The 26,664-nt window shown below is 30.8% G+C and overlaps 6 protein-coding genes across 12 annotated transcripts; 1 reads left to right on the top strand and 5 right to left on the bottom strand.

Annotated features, from left to right (window-relative positions):
- Positions 1-3,757: 3,757 nt before the first annotated feature.
- Positions 3,758-6,322, bottom strand: LOC138180200 (pescadillo homolog). The gene is made up of 8 exons (XM_069113796.1): positions 6,143-6,322; positions 5,747-5,980; positions 5,168-5,675; positions 4,951-5,090; positions 4,628-4,887; positions 4,369-4,556; positions 4,132-4,292; positions 3,758-4,047 (listed from the first exon to the last, which is right to left on the bottom strand). The coding sequence occupies exons 1-8, from the start codon at positions 6,164-6,166 to the stop codon at positions 3,790-3,792; spliced, it is 1,773 nt and encodes a 590-aa protein (XP_068969897.1). The 5' UTR covers positions 6,167-6,322; the 3' UTR covers positions 3,758-3,789.
- A 64-nt stretch (positions 6,323-6,386) lies between these two features.
- LOC138180202 (protein pelota) lies at positions 6,387-8,840 on the bottom strand. Of its 2 annotated transcripts, XM_069113799.1 has the most exons (11): positions 8,585-8,840; positions 8,340-8,451; positions 8,193-8,262; positions 8,028-8,120; positions 7,807-7,957; positions 7,629-7,742; positions 7,406-7,546; positions 7,104-7,326; positions 6,843-7,035; positions 6,658-6,764; positions 6,387-6,580 (listed from the first exon to the last, which is right to left on the bottom strand). In XM_069113799.1, the coding sequence occupies exons 3-11, from the start codon at positions 8,231-8,233 to the stop codon at positions 6,480-6,482; spliced, it is 1,164 nt and encodes a 387-aa protein (XP_068969900.1). In that variant the 5' UTR covers positions 8,234-8,262; positions 8,340-8,451; positions 8,585-8,840; the 3' UTR covers positions 6,387-6,479. The 2 variants fall into 2 exon arrangements, with proteins under 2 accessions (XP_068969900.1, XP_068969899.1); XM_069113798.1 differs by lacking the exon at positions 8,340-8,451 and having other exon boundaries at positions 8,585-8,839.
- A 343-nt stretch (positions 8,841-9,183) lies between these two features.
- Positions 9,184-12,790, bottom strand: LOC138180204 (AH receptor-interacting protein). 2 transcript variants are annotated; one of them, XM_069113801.1, is made up of 7 exons: positions 10,762-10,837; positions 10,564-10,690; positions 10,305-10,484; positions 10,064-10,232; positions 9,794-9,980; positions 9,577-9,719; positions 9,184-9,497 (listed from the first exon to the last, which is right to left on the bottom strand). In XM_069113801.1, the coding sequence occupies exons 2-7, from the start codon at positions 10,639-10,641 to the stop codon at positions 9,295-9,297; spliced, it is 960 nt and encodes a 319-aa protein (XP_068969902.1). In that variant the 5' UTR covers positions 10,642-10,690; positions 10,762-10,837; the 3' UTR covers positions 9,184-9,294. The 2 variants fall into 2 exon arrangements, with proteins under 2 accessions (XP_068969902.1, XP_068969903.1); XM_069113802.1 differs by lacking the exons at positions 10,564-10,690; positions 10,762-10,837 and adding an exon at positions 12,687-12,790 and having other exon boundaries at positions 9,226-9,497.
- On the top strand, positions 10,918-15,682 carry LOC138180206 (probable serine hydrolase). Of its 2 annotated transcripts, none has more exons than XM_069113804.1 (7): positions 10,918-11,021; positions 11,474-11,671; positions 11,756-11,800; positions 12,693-12,928; positions 13,268-13,615; positions 13,688-13,971; positions 15,305-15,682. In XM_069113804.1, exons 2-6 carry the CDS (start codon positions 11,602-11,604, stop codon positions 13,937-13,939), a joined length of 951 nt encoding a protein of 316 aa, XP_068969905.1. In that variant the 5' UTR covers positions 10,918-11,021; positions 11,474-11,601; the 3' UTR covers positions 13,940-13,971; positions 15,305-15,682. The 2 variants fall into 2 exon arrangements, with proteins under 2 accessions (XP_068969905.1, XP_068969904.1); XM_069113803.1 differs by lacking the exon at positions 12,693-12,928 and adding an exon at positions 11,912-12,147.
- gry (trafficking protein particle complex subunit 11 gry) lies at positions 14,148-22,767 on the bottom strand. 4 transcript variants are annotated; one of them, XM_069113791.1, is made up of 22 exons: positions 22,593-22,766; positions 22,282-22,483; positions 22,030-22,199; positions 21,761-21,949; positions 21,501-21,686; positions 21,270-21,437; positions 20,987-21,191; positions 20,737-20,910; positions 20,566-20,644; positions 20,443-20,497; positions 20,078-20,285; positions 19,801-20,006; positions 19,418-19,723; positions 19,150-19,355; positions 18,927-19,063; positions 18,649-18,861; positions 18,416-18,576; positions 18,128-18,350; positions 17,951-18,059; positions 17,788-17,864; positions 17,100-17,721; positions 14,148-14,760 (listed from the first exon to the last, which is right to left on the bottom strand). In XM_069113791.1, exons 2-21 carry the CDS (start codon positions 22,468-22,470, stop codon positions 17,695-17,697), a joined length of 3,288 nt encoding a protein of 1,095 aa, XP_068969892.1. In that variant the 5' UTR covers positions 22,471-22,483; positions 22,593-22,766; the 3' UTR covers positions 14,148-14,760; positions 17,100-17,694. The 4 variants fall into 4 exon arrangements, with proteins under 4 accessions (XP_068969892.1, XP_068969895.1, XP_068969893.1 ...); XM_069113794.1 differs by having other exon boundaries at positions 19,150-19,352; XM_069113792.1 differs by having other exon boundaries at positions 22,598-22,766.
- A 173-nt stretch (positions 22,768-22,940) lies between these two features.
- On the bottom strand, positions 22,941-25,141 carry LOC138180201 (probable G-protein coupled receptor B0563.6). The gene is made up of 6 exons (XM_069113797.1): positions 24,936-25,141; positions 24,514-24,773; positions 24,142-24,368; positions 23,755-24,056; positions 23,391-23,625; positions 22,941-23,305 (listed from the first exon to the last, which is right to left on the bottom strand). Exons 1-6 carry the CDS (start codon positions 24,956-24,958, stop codon positions 23,108-23,110), a joined length of 1,245 nt encoding a protein of 414 aa, XP_068969898.1. The 5' UTR covers positions 24,959-25,141; the 3' UTR covers positions 22,941-23,107.
- Positions 25,142-26,664: the final 1,523 nt, after the last annotated feature.

Raw genomic sequence — 26,664 nt, 5'->3', positions numbered from 1 at the left:
GATAATCTTGGTTACAAAAAAATCCACGTTACTCTGTGGTATTCCGATTTCATGGAAATACCTGTCCTACAGGTTGCCGCAACATGTTCATCCCCCCATAAAGGTTAAACGTAGGAAGGAAGGATAACGTTCGATTAAAATACCGACCAATATCATCGGTGATCGATGATAATTGACCAATTTGCAAACGAGCCAGGCACGTGTCGCCAACCGACGTGAATGATCCCCTGTTCCATTGAATCATGCGTTACATCACAATGCAATCGTCACACGCTTCGCCGACGACACTCCATAACGCACCGCGCTTTTCCGTCGAGCAACAGGAATTCCTAGATCGGCCGGAGGTCACGATAATCGACGCGTTTACCTCTTTCGCGATCGAACGCCGCATAAAAGTATCCAGGTTGATTTATAGCGCGTAATTCGCGCTGCGACGAATTGAAATAGCCAATCCTGCCGCTGATTTTCTTAATGAAAGGCACGATTAACAGCACCGCTCATAATTTTCGTTCCTTTGTTCTCTTGACTCGTTATATCTCTGCAAATCATTTACTTGGCTTTATTAAATATCAAGAATATGTTAATAATGTGATGTAATGTTGACTTCTGATCGAGGGTATTTCTACGACAGTGGTTTTTTTTTTTGGGACAACGATTCTCTCACGGATCTCTTGTTAATATTGCCAATATTATTGCAAAGATGTTTAGTAATATCGATAATTCGTAACTGGTGACTTGCAAAATTTCTCCAATAATATTGATTCAATAATGCAAGATCATCCAGATGTTTCATTCGTTAAAACGCGTCCACCGTAGCCATAACTTTAAGCATTAAACGAATACTAAAACTAGAACATCGCGTCACGCGATTTTAAACATAATTAAAGAGACTTTTTCATCCGTTGCAAGTTTTAATAAACGTGGTCGTGGCGTTTTCTTCACGCCAACGTCGTCATACAGATGAAACATGAAGCCCGTTTAAGATCCCTCGAGCAAACGCATCGCTTCTGTCGGCATTGAAATCATCGAAGTTAATCATCGTCGGAGGCGAACGGCCGGTAAGGAACAATTAAACGCATGAAAGTGCATTCAACTCGAACGTCTTTCGCATAGCATCAGCTTTGATGACGATCTTTTAAGCAAGATCTTGGGGGGAAGTGTTCCAAGGCCATTCTTTAATATTATCGGCCAAACGCAGCGGCGTCTTTATCGCGTTGGTGCATCGATTATCTAACGTAGTAATAACCTTGATTATATAATTATTCGCTTGCTCATATGAGAGGCATCCTCTGCCATTTATTACACTTTTTTCCAACAGGTAACGATCCACTGTGTTCGCCTCGCGAAAACGGAACCCGCCTCTTCTACTTCGTTGATGATCCCTCGCGAGACGCTACACTGCAATTACGCGGGATACTGATGAAATTCAAGGCCGTTCTTCCTGATTCGTACCTACATGTCAATACAAATAGATATGGTAACTTTGCTGTTTACTTTGCATTCACAGTTAATTACACGACCATGTATATTACTGTGTGAAACATTGTGACGGGGACACTCCAAACGGTAATCATTGGAACATCTCTTTATCGTTTTTATTATCTCGAATACCTGTATTTTATAACGGAAAATATTCATTAAACTATTCTCTTTTATTTTCCACGTTATATTCATCATCGTCCATGTAATCTTTTAATCTCGTGTAAGTGTTGTTACCTTCGAACTCGAAGGAAAGAGTTTTCGAAAGCCTTGATATTTCACAGTCGAATGCGTTACCACCAGCCATGTAGGTAGTCCCAATGTTCTCGCATCCACGTCCCACGCACTCACATCCAGGTTTCGCACCAAATTCAGTATCGATATCCTGAAAGAAACCAAAGCATTCAGGAACCAAAGCATAAAATTCCAAAGGATAATCCTTGCTTCGTGATCTTCCTTTACAAATTCTTCTACGCTTAAAAGAATATATATCCAAGTTCACAAAACATAAAATAAATGTCCAAGCTTAATCGCTATGCAATCAAGGAAGATGGTCAATTGAAAATTGTTTTGATTTTCATGGTGGAATTGCGCGAAATCCAAAGATCTAACGAAGCAGAGTAATTTGTTGAAGACCGCAAGTTAGAGCAGCAGATTAAAACGTTATTGGATCGTGTTGCAGTTTCTAGGGATGCTCGTTTTTAAGGATACTCGGAATCGGAATGGAGATGGGCTGGAACAGGAATAGCAAGGGTGACGTAAGCATCCGATCTGAACACGGCTCGCACACCTAGATCGGACTGAGTATTGGTGACTTCACCGACGATAGTGTCGCGACACATCGGTTCAGTCACCACTGCAAATAACCGAAGAAATCGATGAGAAGTGGGTTCTAGAGTCGAGAGCGTTCTCGTGAAAAACCTATGTCAGACGAAAGAGAAACGCTGCAAGTCGATTTTCATAAATAGACATTAATCAATTGTCGACCTTGACGAGAAACAGAAGTATTGCTTTTTTTTACGCAAGATATGGCGGTTTACCGATTGTTTGAACGGGAAATAATTTATCGAAAGGAAACGTGTTGCTCAAGTTTGAACTGATTTACGTAGAAACGATTTATGTTGTTTCGTTTCCTCTTGTTTAATTTTCTATAACTTTTTTACGCTCTCCGAAACCAGTCATTTCTTTGTCCTTTATAAGCGATTTAGAAGCACGATTAGTATTGTTAGAGCCTCGGTATTGGTCGTACTGCATTGCAAACGGGGAGGTTCGTGTCTTGAATAAAAATGAAAATCGTTCCGATAATCGATCAGTGAAAATCACGATGATGACCGCATAGAAATCCAACGAATAACAAAGCGGGTGTTTACTTTCACTGTGTGAAAAGCTCGCTATATACTTTTGCTTTTACGATCGTGATGATACAATCGCTAAATAAAATTTTTGAAGTTGAATTCAGATATCGCTCACGGCTCTTTGAAATTCTTCCATGAAGATGTGTCCATACCAAAAAAGAAAAGCGCAAAAATTATAAAATTGCAAAATAACAGAAATGGCGAGATACCCGCCCATGAGTATCTCGTTCTCGCATCCGATTCCAATGTTCGATTCAAGGTGACTCACGAACATAGTACGCAAAGTGACCGGATGCATTGACGGTAATTTATCCGCCATTAAATGGATTCGGCCTTCAATGCTAATTCGTCTAGCGAAAGTCACGGAAGTAATCAAAGACGCATTAGAGATCGAATGACCGAAACGAACCCGAAATGAAGAGCGTTCCACGATTGAACTGCTCGAGATCAATGCACGACCTTTCGAACAGTGCCATTAACGAAGCAGTGTCGAACGTGCAAAATTTATTATGCATGGTCATTAAATCAAGAGGACCATCGCGATGAATAACTTTCATGAAGACGTACATACACACACATATGGCGCTCGCGATTGCGTAGGCTAGCGTGTGTGGGTAGTCTGGCCTTCAAAGTCCTTCGGTGGAAAAGTAGGGACCAGGATCGTCGGCTACGTGGGCTTCCGGTAAGTGGGAGGACTGGATTGAAGGCATCTCTCCATTACGCGTAACTGTACCTACGATTATCGAAAAAGTCATCACGTTCCACGATGGAATCTTCGTAAATTTATGATCGAAATCATTAATATAACAACATAAAAAAGGAACGTAGTAAGTGATATAAAAAACGTGATAAGGTGTAATACTTAATATGGTACATTTAGAAATATGATATATGTACAACGAAAGTAAATTAAACGTTAAGCCTATATTACTTTTTGTTTTCTTTTTATTCAATTTCATTCAGCAATTTTAGCTTTTTTCTGTTTACGTTCTTCCTTGCGCTTTTGTTTCTCAGCGGTATCATGCAGCCGCCTCTTCTTGCGAAGAAGCCATATTTCCTTGGCTCTCTCTTTACGACCATCCATCATGCTCCTATACAACTTGCGATGTTTCTTTTTGATCATTCGTTCTCGTAATCGGTACTCTTGCCTTTCCTGCCGTTTCTTCTCCCATGGATCCTCCTTTGTCACTTCTCCAGTTTTGACTTTCATTTTCTGTAATTAAAAGTATATACAAAATAAGTATATACAAGTATTCGTATAAAAGTATACACAAGGATGTGTTTGGAGATAACCAACCTTTTTCAATCGATTTCGTTGTAGTTCTTTCTCACTTATTCCGTCCGACATTTTACTCGATTCAATTTCCTCCTTCAAATCTTCTTCAGAATCTCTTTCCTCTGTTTCATCTTCTTCCCTTTCCTCTTCATTTTCTGTCTCTTCTTCGGATTCATCTTCATCTAATAAATAAGAAAAATTAATTTTTTACTACTTATTGCCTATTAATAATTATTTAATTAGAATACGAATACGCACCATCGTTAAGCTTAAATTCAGGGTCCATAAGAGCACGTTCTTCTGGTGGAATGTAAGTTTGATCATGGCGACTGTCCGAGAATGGCGAAAGATGTGGCGGAAGTACACAACCCATTAAATATTTCTCTACAGGTAACAATTCTCTAGCATTCACTGAATCAAAAACCCATTGTGGTTGTACATAATATCTATAAAAACATCAGCTAATTAAGGTATTGATTGAAAACTCGATAATAAAAAAGATATTTCTAAGCATTACCTAGAAATATACTGCTTGGTCATACTAGGTCTATCCACTATATGATGCGTTATTGTTTCGTCGTTTTCATCAAATGTCGCCCCAACAAAGAGTAATTTATCCCAAGATACTTCGGCTCCGAAACAACGTAAAATAAAAACTAAAGGCTCTCTTGGTATTTCTCTATTCAAGAAAACTTTCAAACCTTTAAAAATTGTTTTTAACTTTTTTATTTTTTCTGCTTCTATCATTGCTTCTTCCAGTTTTGTAGCATCATTTTCCTAAAATAAGTAATTATATATGAATGTTAAGAAAAGTAAAATATTCAGTTAATTTCTTCATACATTTGCAAATTTATCCATCTCCAATTCTTCATCTTCTGTATTTTGCAATGTAGGATCAAGGTTTACTAACGGTACACTCAATGCAGCTATCCTTTCTGATACATATGCTTCCTCATCCACGAGTATTTTTTCACTATTATCTACACGTCAAATATTTCTATTACGCAACTGTAAAATCGATCACCTACATAAAAATATTTCAGGAAAATCGTCTTACCACTAGTAGTGAGTTTTGGAGGATAATATAAATTAAGGGTATGATACAGCCTAAAGTTCACAAAGCCTAGCATCGTAATGTAGAATTCTACAAATATAGACATCATTTTAAAATCAACATCATTTTTTGCTTGGGGCTCAAAACTGAAATGGTGAGGCACAATCCAGGTTATTATTTGTCCTTTAATTTCAGCTTGATAATAATATCCCTTAATGGATACAAATACTTTGCGTAAAGCTTTAGCAGCAATTACAGCATGTAAAAATTCAATTGTTAATCTTCTACATAATAAAGACTGGTCTCTTGGTATATGCTTAAGAGATGGAAATGTACTGAACAAGAAACATAAAGTCAAACAATCATCCAGATCTCTAAGTGCATCAATAAATGTAGGATAACGCTCTTTAACAATGTGATCTAATTTCAAAGTAGGATGATTACTTAGATATCTTTTCATATCTGAAAATTCTTTCAAAGCCCTTGCTCTTCCAACTTTCTTATTAAATACCTAAGGAAATATAATTTTTGTAAATATTTGACCTTTGGATTATAGTATTGTAATATTCAAATTAAACATACCTTTAATTCTCTTAATTTCCATATTATTGGTTCATGCATCAAAAATTGAATGTCTTTTTTGTGATATAATGTTTTAATACCAGGTTGTCCCTTCTGTGCCCTTTTACGATTACGTGGTTCTCTTGGATATATGCCCTTTAATATACATAGTCTACGGAAATCTATTAACGTAAGCTGTAACTTTTTCAAGGCAGCTTTCCTTGACATAAATTGTGCTCCCTCCCCAGCCTGATACTACAAATATAAAAAAGATTTTAACAATAAAACAAAAACATTTTTAAAAGATAATCAATATGTATATTTTCAAATTTCCTCTATTTTTTATAAGAGAAAATAACCTCAATTACAGTTACATAAATGATTTTCAAGAAAACCATAAATAATCTTAACAAATACCTTTTTCTTTCCTATTACGGCCATTTTATATCACGACCTTTATGCAATAAAAATGTAAAACTATATAAACGTGTAAAAAATAATTTACAATAAATCCACGTGCTTCACGAGACAAAATAACAGAAGACTCACTCAAGAACTTAAAAATATAAAACAGCGCCACCATGTGACAAATCCAATAACATATTCTTAAACGTTTAATAAAACGGAAGACAACAGGTGAGAAAAATATAAGACCTGCGACTTTTGTTATTAATATATCTTATTTTATTGTATTTTTGATTGCGCACAGCACAAACATATAGAAAGCTATACGTTGGCGTATTATTTAGATATCTTAATTATCTTCGTCTGAATCGCTTTCACCATCGCTTTCGTCTTCTAATTCTGGCATAGGAAAACGTAGTATAGCTGCTATTCCAGTAAGTTGATCCAATTCTATATGTAACATTAAAAATATTATGCAAACATTTTAAAATATCAAAACTTGAACAACTTAGAACTCGCTAACTTACGTTCACCGGATACATGCAAACTCGAAAATATTTTTACATCCCCACCAGAATCTCTCACACTTTCAACCAATTCGACATATTCTTTTCTTATATTAACATCTTGACATCTAGATATAATTATTATAATTGTAAATATATGAATATAATACACTATAAAAAAGAAAGATTATTGTACCATTGCTTACCTAAATAGTTTATCTGAAATAAGTAATGTTTCAATAGCTTGAGATTCATTAGCTTTCTCAATGTGCTTCTTCCCATAAAAAGCTCTAGAAGGATCAATTTGTAATATTGTATAAAATGTCTCTAGTGTTTTCACTTCACTTGATGCTTTCGTATCCGAGATTCGTGACATTACTGTAGGCTCAGCTAATATTTCTATTGTAAAAAGAAAGATAATAAGATGTGCATTATTACATTCACTTGGTCTGAAGAATTTAATATACCTTTCAATGAATGTTTGAAACCAGAACTAGAATGCACAAGTAAGAATTTGCTTTTATTTTCTAATACTATTTTATTATCCGATTTAATGGCCTGTTGTATCATGTAATCCATAAATTGATCTTTGACAAAGCCAGGACTTGCAAGAATAATACATTTCACAATATCAAAATTGATGTGTCTCAAAATTCCTTGCATTATGTTATCATAAAATCTTGTTAAACCCTAAAAAATTCATATAATATGAAAATTTTATTGATGATATTCAATATTAATCTAAACACAAGTTTTATATATATATAACCTTTTCATGCTGTGAAACATTTCCTTTTCTCTTTCTAGGGATAACTTGATCTATTTTTACACGAACAATTGTCATATTGGAAGTTATTAAGCAAATATGTGCTATACCTTCTTGCATTACCACGGCAGCAACATCTGCATTCTAAAATATAATAAAATAAAGTATTGTGTTTTATAAAATTCCAACAATGATTTTTTTATTACTCTTATTATTACAATCTTACTTGTGTAGGATCACATGCAGTATCAACTCTTTCCAAAGAAATAGAATCCCATTTAACTTTGGTAATTGTAAATTTTCTATTTTGTTCTACATCCAGTGTATGATATGCTCCCATCTAAAAATAATTATAAGTCAAATATATTTTTGATAATTTGTTGAATACTTCTAAATTACTTTACCTTAACATATTTATTTTCTTCTACATTTCTACCTTTCAGTCTTAAAACACATGCCTGTGTATCAAAGTCAATACCTTCAACACATATAGTCAAAGTAGTTCTGACTCTATAATTGTTAGAACTACCAGTTGCAGATTCCATTTGCACCTTTCTACACATATAATAATATTAAATGAAGTATTAAGATTTATTCCATATAGAATTAACATTAAAGCTCTTACCTAATAGTGGAACAACTAACAAAATCTCCTTCAGCAATAAGATTATACGCATGCCACATATCTTCTGTATTTTCTGGGACAAGGGACACACTCCTAATAATATTTTTTTCTTTTAAATTCTATTGTTCACTTATATTATGATTCATTAAAAACATTAATACTCACCCCTCCCCATCTTTATCAACATTCTTAAACACAAGCTTCATTTTTCACACAAGTTTTTTATTTACTAAACCTAAAAATTTTTTATATTAAACATTACATCCTCTTTCTATCAGTCTTAAGCAACTTAATTAATAAATATTACAATACATTTTTTAAACGAATTTTGATACAATGCTTGTACTGATCTTGTCTCGTCTTACAAGGGTTTCAAAGTTCATTCGACATATTACACAATTAACAATAAGAAGAAGTACAAACACTGAAAAAATTTATTTACGAGACGCTTTTACAAATTATTATACATATTAACTTGAAATCAATGGTATAACAGGTTAAGTTCGTATGATGTCGGGATAATAGTTTTATGATAGCTAACTAAATTACGTAATTACCTTAAGAATAATTATACAAATCTGTATTTAAGAAAATTCGACATTCCATGTTCTAAGCTTAATTAGAATAGCGTAAAATAAATGGAACCATATGTCAAACATGATACTTTTCTGTCGGTCGACAGTCATTATTCCTAGAATGAGGTTTACAGATGGCGTAAAGCAAAGTTCCAAAAGACGAGATAAAAAATATTATTAACTAAGAGTCATAAAGCATAGATTGAACTTGCATCTCGTCTGAGTCATAAAGTTTCCCTTTTTACAACAGGAGAATGTCAATTAATTATATCAATTGATTACATTAATTACATTATATATTGATTAGATAATGTACAACTTTGTAAATACATATATATTTATCATAAATGATATTTTGTATACATTCATTATTTATATCTTACATATTGCTTAAGTGCGTGTATTAATTAATTAATAAAAATATTTTGCTCGTTACACAATACATACATATATACACGTATATACATGCATATATATATATTTATATATATATATATATATATATATATATATATATATAAAATATATATATATGCATGTATATACAATATACTAATAAAGCATAATATAAATATATATAAATATATATATATATATATATATATATATATATATATATATATATTTGTTCATTTATTTATTTATTTATTTTTATCTTTCTATTTATATAATTTAAATAATTATATATACATTTATCGAAATAGTTTTAATAATTTCTTCTTTTCTATTTGATCGTTTTCTTTAATAGCTGCAGAAAATGCTTGTAACTCCTTTTCAACTGTATTTTGTAATGTAGGATCCAATGCAACAGCTTTTGTTAAATCTTTGATAGCATTTTCTTTATCCCATGCACCTATATATGCTTTACCTCTCTTATATAATGCTTTTACATTATCTAAGAATAATGTATATTATTAACATATTCAATTTGTTTATATGATCTATAGTAGTTTATATGATCTAAAGTAGCAAACCTGGATCATGTTTAAGTACTGTTGTGCAATGTTCGATAACTGCATAATATTCCTTTTGAATTAATTTACATTGTGCATAATTTAGAAGCAATGGAGTTTTCAAACGATTTAAAGCTAACCATTCTTCTTCATTTGGTTTTTCACTACAAATAACATATAACAATAACAAATATGATATAATAAGAGAAGAAAATAGTAAACATATTTATATACTGACCCAAGCATAACTTGTTCCAATATTCCAATGCCTTTAGCATACATCTCACATGCAAGATCATAATTTTTTTCTTTGTATAATGCATTTCCTTTCTCTTTTATGGCTGGAATACTTTTCAATTTTTCATCTTCAGTCATTTGCCATGTCTCTTTTTCATATTCATCAGGTAAGATTACCTTAACAAGTTCTATAAATATGCATATATTTAGATAAATTATAGAAAAGCAAAAGATAAAAAAATAATGTTAATTTCATGAGATTAATCGATACCAATTGTAAATTCTAAATCTTGAGGACACTTGATGAGTTCATTCAAATCGTTGTATCCAATTCCATCATTCTGTAAAGCAATACCGCAGCAATGATAGCTACGCTTCTGTGATTGTGGTTTTGCGACTTCCCTCAAAGTTTTAGACACAAAAGGATATGCTGCAACTAACTGGAATAACAGGTAGTATTAAAACATCAGTTTTAAATATTAGAATATATTTTTATATTATTATAAACATACACTTTTGTCAATTCTGAAGCAAGCCACTTCATTCAGTGCCATTTTCTGTATAATATTCTCCCATACTTCAAGTTTGAATTGTTTTCCTAAGACAAGTTCCATCGGATTTCCCATTGCTTTGCTATCGTCTATTAATGTTTTTCCTGGATCACATTTTGTTGTTTTAAAGTGGAAGAGTACCTAAAAATTAATTATAATTCTAATTACAATTATTAATTTATGCTTATCATAATTAGAATATTAATGTGAATATATGCACTTTAGTTCCAGGTACAAAATTAATAGTTTTGGTTCCTGCATGAATTACAGTTTTTATTATGTATTTCTTGCTTTCCATTTTAATAGTATACAGCAGTTGATAAAACAGAATTTAATAAAAAGTCAACCTAAAATAATTTGGGATTATAATACCAATATTATTACAAAATATTATAACGAATATTATAATTATAACGACTTTATACTTTGTATCACTATGTGGATGAATCAGTCTATAAATATTAATAATCACAAGTCATTTCTTCCACGTTACTCTCTTTTGAAGGTTGACGTCTTCAGTTGCATCTTTTTAATCGCATCATTATTAGAATTATTCATCACTTACTAATTTCTTAATAATTCGTATGTTTTCCGTAACAATCTTATGCTTCTTACTAAGTCAATAAACTCATACGAAAGTGTGAAATTATCAATAACTAATATCGTAAGTGAAAGACGGTAGGTACACGAGTAGTTAATATATTTTCCGATGTGCTATTACTATAAATAGTTAAATCAAATTACTTAAATATTACTAAACATCAAATGTGTTATCTAATCATTTAGCTTTTAATACCTAACAAAACTTCCACATTAAAGTGATATTTAACATTTCAAATGTCTTTGAAGAATATTTTATCAGTTGTGAAATCCTTAAATATAGTCGTCAAAATTATATAATACTAAATATTCGAATTCGTTTCATGTATGTTTGATAATAAAATTAATTTTAGATTATTAATAAAATTTTTTCAAGAACAAGTAGTCTAGGAAATCGTAAATGAAACAAAATATATATTTTAAATTTTGAAATTTTTTATATATAATATACAAGTGCACATTTTATATAATTAAGAAGGTATTCGTATTTTGACTTAATAAATGACTTTCCGCTTTTATATCATAAATAGGACAAGTATCAATTTCGTATTTATTACGAAATTTGTATAAAGTGAGATTTATCGATAAATATATATAAACAACATAATATCCATTGCAAATTTGAAACAGTAACTACTAGTATTTTATCACTAACAAAATGAGTGCAATTGACAAAGTCTTGACAAAATCTACTCCTACTAAAAATATAAATGGACATAATACCCATAGTAAGTTATCTCATTATTTGTTAATATATTTCTATGTTACAGACTTCTAATTAAGCATTATTACAGTATATCAATAATTTTCAGGTGTGGAAGATATTCAGATACCTGTACCATGGGGCATCATAAGCGGTCAGTAATTCATCTTCTATTTTATTAAATTTTTATTAATCATGAAAAATTTTCACTAACTGATGCTAATAAAAATTAAAAGATGTCATAGTACAATAATAATCAATTTAGGAAAATGGTGGGGACCAATTGATCAACAACCGATTGTGGCATTGCATGGATGGCAAGATAATGCTGGAACATTTGATAAATTAATTCCATTACTACCATCAAATGTAGCCATTCTAGCTATAGATTTGCCAGGTCATGGTTTATCTTCCCATCTTCCTATCGGACAATTTTATTATATATTTTGGGATGGGCTTATTAATCTACGTAGAGTTGTTAAACATTATAAGTGGAACAAGGTTAGCAAGCGATTAAAAGTTATACAACGATCTTTTATAATTTTATATTCTTCTTGTACAAAAGTTCAGTTTTATTAAAGTACTACTAAGTATCTTGCAGTTTTTGATGATGTCATAATATATATAAATTCATATATAAATATGATCTTAACTTTATAGTGCAGTAACACTATACGATCATCTTTATAACGATTGAATTAATATCATAAAAGTTATTTGGTACAAGGTTGACTGTTATGTGTTTATGATAAGTTTTTGCATTCTTCATTGTCATTGATATTAATTGCTTCAAATTATGTATTATGAACCATGTAGTGTCGTTGTATAACTACAGGACATGTATATATTAAAATGATAACAAACTTTAGTTCATCAGCTGCAACTTTGTTTCCTATTAAAATTCTTATTTAAAGATATTTATTTTTAGGAAGTTTCAATGCCGATATATTTATATACTTAAAATAGTTAAATTTTTCTCTCCCTGTTTCTCTTTCTTTTTCTTTAAGTAATTATTTCATTGTGACACAATAATCAATTACCTGTAGGCAAATGGTGGGGTCCCAAAGGGATCCAACCAATAGTGGCATTACATGGACGACAAGACAATGCTGGCAGTTTTGACACTTTGATTCCCCTATTATCTGATGAGATTTCAGTACTCTGTTTGGATATGCCTGGTCATGGTTTATCTTCCCATTATCCAAAGTGTCAGTACTATTATGTTTATTGGGATGGTATTATTCTACTACGTAGAATTGTGAAATATTTCAAGTGGACAAAGGTTAGCGAGTGGATTCAGTCTCACCACTCCTTAATTTAAATAAGTGTTATTATACATAATGTATAATACCACAAACCTTATTTTATAATTATTGTTATATAAATGTAACAGTCAGCCTTGAAAATGTATACTAAACTGTATATCTAACTATCTATATGTTACATTATATAAGATATATGCCTTATAAGATCAAAATGCATGATACACATATATATATACATATACATATATGCATATATTTTTGTACATACATAATAACTTATGTTAAATCAATATTAATTTCTTGTTTGTTTTTGCTTTATGTATATCTTTGCACATAATCAAATGTAATTTCCATAGGTGAAATTACTTGGACATTCCTTAGGAGGAGCAATATCATTTTTATATGCTGCATCTTTTCCTGATGAAGTAGAATTCATGATAAGTTTAGATATTGCAAGTCCCAGCGTAAAAGATATAACAAAAAGTCCTGATATAATTAGTGATAATATTGACAAATTTCTAAAATATGAATCACTACAATCTGGTGGTATTCCATCCTATGATTATAACGAAGTGCTTGAAATTGTTGAAGATGCTTATAAAGGTTCCATAACTAAAGAAGGCGCAATAATATTAATGAAGCGTGGTTTACGCCCTGCCGGTGAACCTGAGCGATATTATTTTTCACGTGATCCGCGATTAAAGGTGAAATATCTTACATAAGATATTAAATGTGTTATGTATTGATTTTATATTAATATTAATATTAATTTTTAGGTTTCTGCATTGGGTATGATATCTTTGGATCTAGTACTTGCATATGCATCTCGAATAAAGTGCGCTTATCTTAATATTCGTGCTGTACCCGGAATGAAATTTGATAATCCAGAATCTTATGAAAAAGTATTAGATGAAATAAAACTAGGTGCTAAAAGATTTGAATACCACAAAGTAGAAGGAACTCATCATGTACATTTAAATAATCCTGAAAGAATTGCACCTATAATTAACAATTTCATAAGTACTTAATGATTAAATATTTTTAACTGTAAACTGTGAAAGTAAGTAACAGTTGTTAAACTAGTAAAAATTAGTCTTATATGCAAGCTACATTAGCTGCATACATAGGATTTCAAATATTTAATTTAGATATAATTATTTTAATACATATATATAGTATGGTATTGGGTTGTTTGAAAGGTTCGTTCCGATTTTTAAGGAAATTAAACGCAACACATTTAAATTTCGATATACATTTATTAAATTATATAGATGCCATTTTCTTCCACAACTTTTCCCCATCTTTCATGCAACTTGAATATTCCATCCTTGTAGAATCTCTCAGGTTTTTCAGCTAAAAATTTTTCAATATGATTTTTTATATCGATCAAAGAGTTAAAGTTTTTGCCATTAAGGGAATTTTGTAATGACCTAAATAGGTGAAAAGCTGAGGGTGCAATATCTGGTGAATACGATGAGCGGTATAACACATCTCAACCAAGCTCCAACAGCTTTTGTCAAGTAGTCAAAGACACATGAGGCCGGGCATTGTCCTGATAAAACATGACGTCCTTCCGATTCGCTAGTTCTAGTCATTTCTGACCAATTGCTGTTTTTAGTTCGTCATATTGCGAGCAATACTATTCCGAATTTATTGTCTGGTTGTTTGGTAGAAGCTCGTAACACAGAATACCTTTCCAATCCCATCAGACACAGAGCATGACTCTTCGGATGAAGACCGGCTTTCGGGGTGGCTAAAGGTGATTCATTCCGCTTTCCTCAAGATCTTTTCCGCTCAACAGCTTAACAGCGCATATCTTGTTTGCTGCTTGTGTGGTATTTTTGCCTTCCTGGTAGAAGAAAAGCATCAACTGCCTCTAATGCACTTTGTTTCCTTCTTTATTTAAGAGCGTATAAAACTAACAAATATTAATATGTTTTAATCAAACTTTTTTCTAAAAAATTAAAATTTAGAATATGTACACATGTCATTTGTTTTCAATCAATCTGATATATTCAGACCTGTCCTAATGCCACTTATCGAAAATCGGCACGAACTTCCAGACAACCCAATATCTAAACAATGAGTATGTCCACAATACTTGTGCTTCAGATCAATGGATTTAATTTATTAAAAGTACAACGATTTCATAAAATATTTGATATATGTATAAATATACACAGAGTTATTTATTAAAATTATACTATTTTTTTAAAATAGTAATGAAAGAATAATATATTTTTTATTGCATCAAATTCTTCCATTTTTACAAAATAATAAATTAAGAAATGACTACATATCACAATTTTCGAAAAAATATCATTCCAATTGATATCTTAGTATCAGTAGTACTCTACCAATCACAAATAAAACTACAATTTTTCTTTTTGCAGTTTGTTTAAAAATGAGTCATGAGTTAAAAATATCTCAAAAATAATAAATGTTACTAGTTACAAGGCCAATGAACGACGTTTTTATTGTATTTAGTGGTATATTATTTTAATGGGTATTATATTTACTAGCCAACGGCGATAACGCATTAAAGTTTTGCTAACGTAGCGCAGCAAACTTATACCGGTTTATGCTTCTACGCATAACTTAGCGATAAATGACCTCAAAGCGATATACATTATCATTTCGTTTTTTCTTGTATTAACTTAATTTCCATAATTTTAACGAAAAGAAAAACGATTTTGGTACTATATGCAAATGTAACTTATTTTTTTAAATTTTTGTTTATAATTTATTGTAATAAATGATTGTGAAAAGGATCCGAAAAATTTATCAATTCATTTTCCTCATAAAAATTAGACCGAATTTCAAATTGCAACATTCTTTGAAGTTATTCTTGAGAGCTGCGTTATCATTCAGACGAAATTACAAAGAAAATGATATACGAAAGATAAAGATGCTATTGATACAGATGTTTTTAGGCTACCTACAATGGTCAAACCAAGAAGTTTCAATATCAATTTGTGTACTCAGCTGGTGAGGTAACGCCACGTAGAAATATAAATTTATATATTGAGACCTTATTCGGCACAGCTGTTACATACCAGTTCTTCTTAAATTTTTGTTCAATAAAGAACGATTATAAGAGATAGATTTATAAAGAATGTTTATGTCTTATCAACGAACAGGTAAGCAAGAGTTAATAAAGTATTAATCGATGTTTTAAAACCTCTTATAAATTACAATTTTGAAATATAATGAAAGTATCGTAACCGATCGATAATCATTATAAATGCTTCGATTTGTACATGATATTAATTTTAAACAATATTTTATACACAATACTAGCAGTATAATTTTTAAGAGATTTTTATAAAGATTGAAATCTAAAGTTATACTTGTCGGTAGAATTTAACGTTGAAGTATTATATAGCTTTTTGTCGAATTATTGGTTTAGGTCGTTATCAGGTAACTTTTGAAACGAACTTATCCTATCGTACATACACGTTCTGCGTGTCAGTAATTACGAGCGATGATAATGCCGTCACACGTAAAAAATGAACGTGAATATTCCATTTCTACAGGTGAACACCGTTCGTACTTGTCCACGCGTTTTCTTTTCGTATTTCTATAGGAACGATTCGTCTCTATCATAGAATTCATCGTATTAGATCATCGTCGTGCCGTAAGTATATATTTTCTTTATTCTATAAAATTACGTAACTAAAATAATCAAACATTTTATTTTAACACATTATTAAACAGTATAGATTCTTATATTTAGTTTGTTTTTTTTCGTTAGTTTAATACTATCGTTTTGAATTATCAGTCTGATGCATCGATCCCAACGATCAACAAACTTTTCACTTGAAAGTTTGTTCGTTCGGCTCGAGTTATCAAACTGAATGGATGTACTTCGTTCTCGACATAAAATCGACTTGTCATGGAGCGAAATTTCGTATATACTTCTGGAGATATTTGCGATATTCCGTTGCACGTTGTTGTAATTCTCGATCAGTTGGAGTATACGCAGCGTAAGTTCGCAAACGTGCTTTTGCAAGTTCCAGATCCTATTTATAAATAATTTTTTTTAGTGTAATATATAGTAAGATTCACTGTTACTTTAAGTACTGATTACGTAACACAGCATAAAAAATGAAAGATGTTAGGTTCTATTATGAAGTGTCTATAATATACATTTCGTGCTGAATTAATCTTAATAATAACACCAATTACCTTTAAAAATTTTCGATTACGAGCCAATGATTCTTCCGAGTTTACACGAAAAATAGGCGTCAGCAATCGGTCCAAGCACTTTTCATTTTGTTTTCCCAAAGAAGTATTATGCGTAGAATCGTTATCAGGCATTATCGATGTCATTATTTACGATCTTCATATTCATAATTCACCATTTTGTTTAAGTTTTATCATAATTTTTAGTTTTATTAAATTTTTTATTTTAAAGGAATTATTAATATACTGTGCTCGCGTGTATGCATGACCACAGTGTATATATTTTAAAAAATGTGGTTTCTATAGAAATGTACCTATGGCAACATAAATCGATATCCCTGCGTCAACGAATATGTATCTTGTTGACGGAACCGAATGCGTGTTAAAGGATTAGGGACTTTTGTTTATTATACTTTAAAATAACTTAAATAAATTATATTTAACAAATTGGTACTTATAATCTTATTACTCTTATATAAGAAATCTTGTTATATCTAAGAATGTATGGAGAATGTATCTGTAGTTCAATAATATATATTGATAAAAGAACAAAATTCCTTTCTCCTCTGGTATCTGTCTTCTTTATTTGCTATTTTATTTATTCTTCTAGGGTTTGTGAAGTTGGCTGTAAACAAATATATATAATTTTATAATCTAAACTTTTAGCAAACAATGTAACTACGATACTTACAAGAATATATATATGACTCGGTATTGACCGCTCTACTAACTCCGAAAGCCGCGCTTTGCTTAATTTATGTTCTTCATCTACATGCAACATATAAATATAACTAAAAATAAAATATAATTCAAGACATAATTAATAAAAATACATTAACCAATAAAATTATTACCAGCGGGAACTGTTAGAGACAATGATGGAAGTTGTACAAAACCTGCCACCAATGGTCGTAAAATCCATTCAACTTTTCTTTCATTTTTTGGAAGTATGTAAATGTCAATCTAAGAAAGAAAAACGACCAAATTAATAATCATATTATGAGGTATTACAGTTTAAAATGAGTGCTCACTTGTTTTTGCCCAGCAAACATAAAGGCATCACTAGCTTCCATAGTCAGTCGCAATGTAATCATATTGTCAGAATGATTTTTTATAAAATATGATATTAGTAATGGTGTACGGACCCAACCATGAGCAGGTATTTTGGCTTCCAAGCAAATTACAGCGTCCTCAACTCCTAGAGGTGCTAAAGTAACACTGCTGCTGGTTTCTAATGCATTATCATCATTTGCACTGAAATAGCAACTATTAATATTATATTATTTAACCATTTTAGAATTTTATATACCTTTGCTTACCGTTTCCATTTAATAGTATAGACTCCTGTACTAATAGGTTGCTCACCACCTGCTTTTGGTATCAAACAATACACATCTGTACCTGTTTCATTTGCAGAAAGTGTAATACCACTTAAAACAGATACTGCCTCATTTCCATTTTCCCTTTCTATTAAATCTCCCTATATAATTATATAATTAACATTATTATGATGTGCAGTAAAAGATTAATAACTAACAGAAATATTATTTACCAATTCTATAGAAGTATTTATAATATTTATAGGCCATGGAGACACACAAACAATGTGAGGCATTATTATAAATGGTTCATTAATGAAGCCTTTCGTCAGTGGTTCAAAAAGAGTAGTATAAAATAATGTTGACACTTCAAATGGCTTTGTAACTGATAATGAATATGTTAATTCTTTTGATCCTTTAATTTGTTTAGATCTTGTGTATTCTACCTGTTATGAAATTGACATTATTTTATTTTACAAAAATTAAGGGGCTAAAAGAGTACACTGTATACCTTTATATGAATATCTCGATCACCAACTTTGTGAGCCCTTAAGTATACAGTGTGATGAGTAACACAGTCCTTTTCCAAATTATCAATTGGTATTGATATTACCGACTGCTTATTATTCATTGTCAAACTTAATTCCGCTACAATTTAACGAATCGTTATTGACAAATGTGTGTAATGTGTAATAAATGGCAGTATGGACTTTTGTGGTAAGTTACATACGTACTTGACTGTTCATTTGCTCCATCAGACACAAGTGATACATTTAAAAATGCTGATGATATTTTTTCATTAGTAACAACAGATATATTAATAGGTAGCCATTCTCCTAAAAGAGCTGGATTGTTGGATTCAGTACTTATACTCAGAGTAGATTCTTCTTGTTTTATTTCGGTACTGACTAGTGATTGTATTGTTTCAAACTCTCCTCTACTATTGTAAATATAAAATGCATTAGTCTTCTGCATAAATATCTGTCAGTATTTTAAACATACCGAAGCTGTTGTATTTCAGGATATAATCGACTCAAAAAATTTGTTTCTCTCCCTACAGCAGAAAATCTTAAAATAATACAGCACATTTTGTTACTACTCATATATAATGAGATTGTCGTAATACGTATTTCGCTACTCTCATTTTGTTGTGGGGCTTCAAATTGATAAGGAAATTTTCTCATTTCTTTCCCGTGAAAAATAAGATTATTATGTTCAGCATCAGCAACGACGAATTCTGAATTATATCCTGGGCTATTAACCGTTATTGATACTTTAGAAAATTCAACACTATTGCTGTATGAATTTCTGAATAAAACAAAACATTTTATTATACAAGTTGTTTTTTTTATATATATAAAAATAATGTGAGCTTGTAAAATTACCTAATAATGACTTCCGCAGTAACCATAGAATTGACAACATACTTTGGCTGCAAAAATCTTGCTTTAACTTCTATAAACGAACTCATGTTATTATCATCAATTGTAAAGACAATTGGTTCTGATTTATTTAGTTCCACTACCCACTTTTCTACTGCAGGATATCTCACATCATCGGGTAAGTCAGATTCCGGAGTTGGTGGTTTTTTCTGCAATTTAATATTTTACTTAATTGTTTAATTACAAATGATTGTACAAAATTTAAATAAAAGTTACTCACGTGAAGAATATTAATGATGTTATTATAGACAGCATTTTTATAATCTTCTGAAAACGTGGTAGAAGGTCCCAAAGCTTCAAATGCCAAGGTGATGTAGTCTTGAACACTTGTAGAGAGATATGCCGCACGTAAAGCATTCTTTAAGATATTTGTGATTAAGACGGGCCACCGTTCCCCGTGATATTCCCACAACATGTGCATCAATAATCTGGCCAATCAAATTTTATGATTTTGATGTTAAGTTATGAAATATGTCTAGAGGAAATAATGTTAGAGTCAACTTTTGAACTAATGAATACTATAAAATTCTTTTAGTAGCGTCAATAAATTTATATAAATATAATAATATTTAATTTTTGACTTACGTTAGAACTTTCCCATAATCTTTAGAATTATAATATTCTTCAGCCATTTGTACGACTGAAACACAATTACTATGTATATTATTAAGTAAAAATTTATATAGCTTCTAATTAAATATATCATACCTAATACTCTCCTCATTCTTGGACACCTATATATCTTAAATTGTGAAATTGCGTTGCCCAGTAAAGCAATGATTATATTCTGAAAATATAATGTAGTTTTAGATTAGAGTTATTTCTAGTTGTAGATAAACATACATTTTTGACTGAGAAAGTATTAAATATATTTCTTACAGAATGGTGAACTGTGTATTTTTCTTTATATTGTAAAGCCTGTATAGCAAGTGCTTTTTTTATGGGATCTATGGGTTCTGCACTGAATTTTCCAGGACACCATGGTCGTTGCCCATAGAATTCAAGTTTTTCTTCGCCTGCTAATGGGTCTGGATCTGGATAACTAGTAACATTCTAGAACAATACATACAATGTTTAAAAATTTTGTATATAAAAATATCATTTGTATTAAATGTATTAATTTTTATACCTGACAAAGTTCTTTGCAAGCTGCTTGCCTTAAGCCTGCATGATGAGCTGCTGATTGAAAATAATATCCAGGGTGCTGAGTTTGGACACCAGGGAGTCCTTGTCGAATAGCATCATCAAATAATTCTGCAAATGTAGAAAACTGACTACACATCCAAGCATGATGTTCAAATATAAGTTCCTTTGGACCAGTCCATATTTTAAATCTGCATTACCAATTTAATATTATTGTAACAGTACTTATTATGTTATATATTCCTTATGTTATTACATATATTTCTGACCTGTCAGTATGAAGTCTAAATTGCGATATAGCATCTTTAGGAACATTTAAGTTGAACATTACTTTACATAACTTATAATTTATAAAACAAGCAATAGTTGTAATTTCCATCACATTTGTGTCTGTTATTGGTATTTCCAATAAGTGATTATATGCTTGAGTATAATGCCTACAAAATAATTTTGTACCTTTTATTTGTACTCAAAATCTTTTCCAATGTTATTACACTTACTTCTGAGCTAAATTTTGATCTTGTCTTAATTCATTTAAAAATGCCATCTTAAATTGATGGCGTACAAATAAATGTTTATATGCATTTTTTTGCATAGTTTTATTAAGTTGATCTCTATGTCCTTTGACAATACGATATTCATGATGATAAAAGTTTTGTGCTAGATCATATAATGCACTTTCTAGTCTGAAATGCATATAAATATTAATAACTAAAGCATATAATCAAAAGTAGAGATTTACAATTAGTTTATTAATTACCTAGATATATATCCTAGTAAATGATTTCCATGTGGCAAAATGTATAATAACTTTGGAGATAGTTCACATGCTCCACAGACAGCTGTGGCACGTTCAGTTGCAATAGTATCTTCAGAACCAGGTGGAGGTTGTGTACAATGTTGTATAAGTACTACAGCTATTTTTGTAGTTCTTCCATCTAAAGCATTTCTAAAAGTGCAAGCAGTGAAAAGTATTGATTACAATATTTTTTAATGAATAATATTAATGATATCTAAAATAATCTGTACCTAAGAGATTGTACTTTAGAAGCACATTCCATCTTTTTTTCGTTCCATTGAGGATCATTCCAATCTAAATTATAAAATACAACAACAACTGCTGGAATTTCATTAAGATATTTATTCATCCAATTACGTTTCAATATTCCTTTGGGCCTATAATATTCATATGAATTCCTCTGAAATATATCAATAAGATTTTAGTAATTCAATAACCACAAACATGAATTACGTTATACAATTATATATAGTATAATATACCTTGGGTTTTACTGTAGGGAATTCATGAGTAGGGCTAAGTAATTTAAATTGTATGGCAGAACTTTCTAATCTGCGATTATTACTGAATGCATCCCAAATTGACCGATGTACAGGATTTACAATGTCTAAACCAGTTAAGCCAATAAGAGCTAATGGCTTAGTAACTAATTCTGGTGGTAACTCACACATAATTAAGGATTAACTGTAAAATTTTCTTATTAATCGTATATATTATACATATAAAGAAAATATATATATTTATAAATTATATTTGACATGAAATAACTATTTATATATGTTTAAACACATACTCAACTATTTAAACAATGAACTACATTGAAGAAAACACCATTGAACTAAATTTTATGAACAAGAAATAATATCAGAGATTGATAAATTGATATCTAATACTATTCGACGTGTCTATGTATACTTTGACAGTTTAGGTTATGTGTTATTCTTTGATGATATTGTATATCTGTATGGACATGGGAATATCTATGTGTATCTGCAACTACTAGTGCCCTCTAATATTATTATCATAATGATTGCGAAAGATACTAAAATAATGATTGGATCAAATATTGTAATATTATGAGATAGAAAAAATATATTATAACCGTTAGGATTAGTATATTTAAGATATTACTTTATAAAAATATTTTTACAAACAAGTTTTTATTATCTAAATGAAATTATATACAGAAAAAATTAAATTTTATTATACATAACTTCTGCATGACAGAATAAAACAATATTTCATTATATATGTAAATAAATTAATATATCTTATTACATGTAAAGTGTTTTATTTATAATATAATCTTTAAACAATATCAGAGGCATTTAATACTTCTGATTCTTTATCTTCTTCCATAGGATTCAATTTACTTGCAGAAGCTGGAGAATTTAACTTTGTCTGTTCTGGTGTTAATCGAACTGTTGTTCCATGTCGACTATAATCTTCGATTTCACCTACTGGTCGTTCAAGATCTTCTTCCACTGTACTTTTCCTACATCTATTCTATATTTCGAATTTTTTAAATTAAAAAAATTCAACTTCAAATTCTTTCACTTTGGTTTGAGTATCTTTTCAAATTTGTATTTACCTGAAGAAGTTTGAAGAATTCTTTTCGAAATTCTCTGCTGCATATAAAGTATATGATAATATGGATAGCAAAATTACAAAGCTCCGTGACAGCAGCAAATGCTCGAAATAAGAGGTAAGCACCATCTGTACGCTTATAATCATAATATACAAATTCAAGCAATATCGATGGGATCATTGTTACTATAAAACATATTGCCATCATCGACATTAATGTAGTTAAATGTTGTTCTTCTCTAAACAAATAATTTTTGTAACAATTAAATTGTATTTATTTATTAATTTATTATTAATAATTATTAATTTAACTTTTATTTGTAGAAAATTCTGAAGGTGCATTATAATCTTTATTTTTTAAACACTACCTGTATCCTCGATTACGGGTCAATAAAGAAGTTTCAGGGACATTTGCAGTACGAAACTTCTCCGAAACCGACTGAAATTCTCTCTTCCTAGCATTGAGCTGCAAAAATCTTTTGACCACAAAGCTATTCAGTAAAAGAAGAATTATAGTTGGGCAGAGTCGTAGCACGACTTCCATGATCCAAATGTATGCGTTCCACAAAGCACTTCGGGTGATAGAGGTGTTTTCACGCAGTGTAAAGAGAGTTCCGGTATCTTCTTGCTGTTCATATACTGTTCTCATTCCTGTTAGCGGAGCGCTTACCTATAAAATGATCCTCAGTAAAATTGGAACTTTCATAGGCAGTAATTATTTTTTTACAAAAAAAAAGGAAGTAAAAAGATGATACCGCGAATCCAAGAATAAAAGAGCACAGGATAAAAGAGCGAATATTTTTGCGTGCGTTTCTGCTGCGGATGCGAACCGGGAAAAAAATGAAGATATATCGATCGACAATTAAGCAAGTCATAATTGAAATGCTGGCTATAGCGAACGTGTTTACGGCAACCAGTTCTAAATGAGCGTGGTAAAAAACAGACGGGTAATTGTTCCTCGTTCCATATCCTAATCTAATAACTGAAATCATATATTTTTATTTAGAAATTCTAAATTATAATATAATATAACATCTAAATTAAAATATTGTTGATTACCTTATGTTTATTTAAAATATTTTTAATTAAATTGTTAATATTTTTTATATTCATATCGTGATACATACATACAGGTATCCAAGATAGAAGAACCCCGGCGTTTGCTAAAGTTAGTCCTCGAAGATATAGGTACGAAATTCCTCGAAACACCGGAGTAGATAATACCAGGAATATTAAAACATTACCGAAAATGCCGCCAATTACGATCGTAGGAATTACTATCCTATAAAGGACACGTAATACAGAAGTAGTCTCATTGAGAGGATGTCTGTCCGCGTTAATTATACTATTCCAGGTAGAATTTTCGTCATCGCAACATAAAAGCGTTCTAAAAAAGTTTAAATATATTCGGCGAGGTAATATTACAATGTTTAATAATATTTAATTACTATTAAAATATGAAGTTTAAAAAATTAGAAACTAATGAACATTTTTAATATCTATCGTTACTATAGATTATAGATAAAGTCCGTTCCTATTCAAAACATACCCTTTAAATATTCCCGTTAACATAGTGGATACGGATGCAAAACTATTTAAACAAATTTAAGACAAAGCACAATTTAAAGATCACGTTGAAAATCTACTAGATTCTATCGTTACTTTAAGCAATTTTCTGTCACTCATTTTACCGCTTTCATTAATAACTTCTTGAGTAAAACCGACGCAACGGATGCACGAGTTCTGTGAGATCCATCCCCGTTGAACTCACTACCGTGTTTCCCGTGAAAAGTCGATATTGCGCATGCTCTCATAAAGGTTGACTTATTGTTGTAGTCGAAGTATATTTACTTGTACATTATAATTATATTCCAGCGCCCTTCGTCGAGCTAATTTAATTTAAGATCTAATAAAAAAACATGTTTTATGTTCAACTAATAAATTCTCTGCTTCCAATATGCACTTTATCAATGAGAACCAAAAGGAATATTCCAACAGGAAGATGATGATCATAACGCTTAATGCGTTTTAAAAGAGAACTTTATATTGTCGTAAATATCTTTACTTTTTCTCTGATATTTTCTAGAAACGAACATTTAACTACAATAGATATGCTGTATGTATACTAACAAATATCAAATTCTAAACAAGCCTATATATAAGTTCAAAGCAGAATCGCTCATCTCTGATTGATTCTTTTATTTTTTAAACGAAATGAAAATCATGAGTTTGAATACGGTACGCAACACCTTTTCTCGTAACAAATAAAGCTCTACGTCACGCGAACTTATTCTTAGCTACGAAACGCGTTCAAAATTAATCGATTATCTCTGTTTAGGGTGATATTATTCATCAGCTTCTGTACCATCACGTCGAAGACTTTGACGTCAGATAATTTTTGCCCCAGTCACCTTTCCAACGAATGCCTGGATGATTTTCAACTCCTTTACAAAAGCATTCAAGTGTTGATATTGTTTTGCAGAAGCGAGCATTTAATTAGATATTGCTCGCTAATTTCGAAACCAATAGAATTTATGTACAACGGCGGATGTTTGCTAATTGTGAATACTGTCCTAGTTCAAAACAAAAGTTGCTACACAGAGAGAACGTTTCTTTACAATAGGAAGAGCATCGAAGTTCGAAACAATTTCTAAAACCACAAACAATATCCTTCAGAGTACTTAACAAGGTATCAGCCAATACCTTGTTACCAAGTACCAATACAAATCATCAACTATTCGTTTTTCGCATATGAAATAACATATTTGCCAGTCTGAGACGAAAGAGGTAACACAGAAAGCATCGTTAGATGTAGGAGAACAGGATATAATTTAGCGACGAGCTTTGCAAGTGCAAGAATATCATGTTCTAAAAAACATAAAAATAAGTGGAAAAATATTATAAGAAAAAGAGAAATTTTCAGTACAATAAAAATTTCTTGAAAGAACGATATTAAGCGAGTATCATCATTGTAATGTGAGCTTCAAGTTTCATCTATACCCGAAAGCGTTTCTGAAAAAACGAACAGTTATTTCAAGCAGAAAGCATCATTAGAGGAATCCTTTACACCCGATAGAGTGTCTACTCAAGCGACTAACGAAAATGCAAAGCCGTAGAGTAAACTTGGTAGGTTGCAGGATAGTGTTACACCGATTACAAATTGATCGTACTCGGAAAGCACTAAGGGTATTAAACATATCGTTTGAAATTATATATCTCCTAGCTTAATAATGACTAAAAGTCATTAGGAACTTTTATATTTTTTTATACATATACTT

The sequence above is a fragment of the Bombus flavifrons genome, chromosome 5 (assembly GCF_040668555.2).
Source record: "Bombus flavifrons isolate JBK064 chromosome 5, iyBomFlav1_principal, whole genome shotgun sequence".
In the NCBI taxonomy this organism is placed as follows: Eukaryota; Metazoa; Arthropoda; class Insecta; order Hymenoptera; family Apidae; genus Bombus; species Bombus flavifrons.
Note: the sequence above shows the minus strand (reverse complement) of the source record. Positions and strands in the feature narration are given on the sequence as shown.

Bases quoted from the DNA above. Each gene is read 5' to 3' on its own strand.
- LOC138180201 (XM_069113797.1), bottom strand. From the start codon at position 24,958: ATGTTAACGGGAATATTTAAAGG. The intron at 24,774-24,935 runs GTATGTTTTGAA...AAACTTTTTTAG, and splicing joins TTAACGGGAATATTTAAAGG to AACGCTTTTATGTTGCGATG. The intron at 24,057-24,141 runs GTATCATCTTTT...ATCATTTTATAG, and splicing joins CTTTTATTCTTGGATTCGCG to GTAAGCGCTCCGCTAACAGG.
- LOC138180204 (XM_069113801.1), bottom strand. From the start codon at position 10,641: ATGGAAAGCAAGAAATACATAATAAAAACTGTAATTCATGCAGGAACC. The intron at 10,233-10,304 runs GTATGTTTATAA...CTGTTATTCCAG, and splicing joins GCTTCAGAATTGACAAAAGT to TTAGTTGCAGCATATCCTTT. The intron at 9,498-9,576 runs GTTTGCTACTTT...CATTATTCTTAG, and splicing joins AGTACTTAAACATGATCCAG to ATAATGTAAAAGCATTATAT.
- gry (XM_069113791.1), bottom strand. From the start codon at position 22,470: ATGTGTGAGTTACCACCAGAATTAGTTACTAAGCCATTAGCTCTTATT. The intron at 21,950-22,029 runs GTACAGATTATT...TTGCACTTTTAG, and splicing joins TCTAAAGTACAATCTCTTAG to AAATGCTTTAGATGGAAGAA. The intron at 21,438-21,500 runs GTAAGTGTAATA...ATTATTTTGTAG, and splicing joins GATCAAAATTTAGCTCAGAA to GCATTATACTCAAGCATATA.
- LOC138180206 (XM_069113804.1), top strand. From the start codon at position 11,602: ATGAGTGCAATTGACAAAGTCTTGACAAAATCTACTCCTACTAAAAAT. The intron at 11,672-11,755 runs GTAAGTTATCTC...AATAATTTTCAG, and splicing joins AAATGGACATAATACCCATA to GTGTGGAAGATATTCAGATA. The intron at 13,616-13,687 runs GTGAAATATCTT...ATTAATTTTTAG, and splicing joins CACGTGATCCGCGATTAAAG to GTTTCTGCATTGGGTATGAT.
- LOC138180200 (XM_069113796.1), bottom strand. From the start codon at position 6,166: ATGGCCGTAATAGGAAAGAAAAAG. The intron at 5,981-6,142 runs GTATTTGTTAAG...TTATATTTGTAG, and splicing joins CCGTAATAGGAAAGAAAAAG to TATCAGGCTGGGGAGGGAGC. The intron at 5,676-5,746 runs GTATGTTTAATT...ATATTTCCTTAG, and splicing joins GGAAATTAAGAGAATTAAAG to GTATTTAATAAGAAAGTTGG.
- LOC138180202 (XM_069113799.1), bottom strand. From the start codon at position 8,233: ATGAAGCTTGTGTTTAAGAATGTTGATAAAGATGGGGAGGG. The intron at 7,958-8,027 runs GTAAGAGCTTTA...TTATATGTGTAG, and splicing joins GTTAGTTGTTCCACTATTAG to AAAGGTGCAAATGGAATCTG. The intron at 7,036-7,103 runs GTATATTAAATT...TTTTTACAATAG, and splicing joins TTTCAAACATTCATTGAAAG to AAATATTAGCTGAGCCTACA.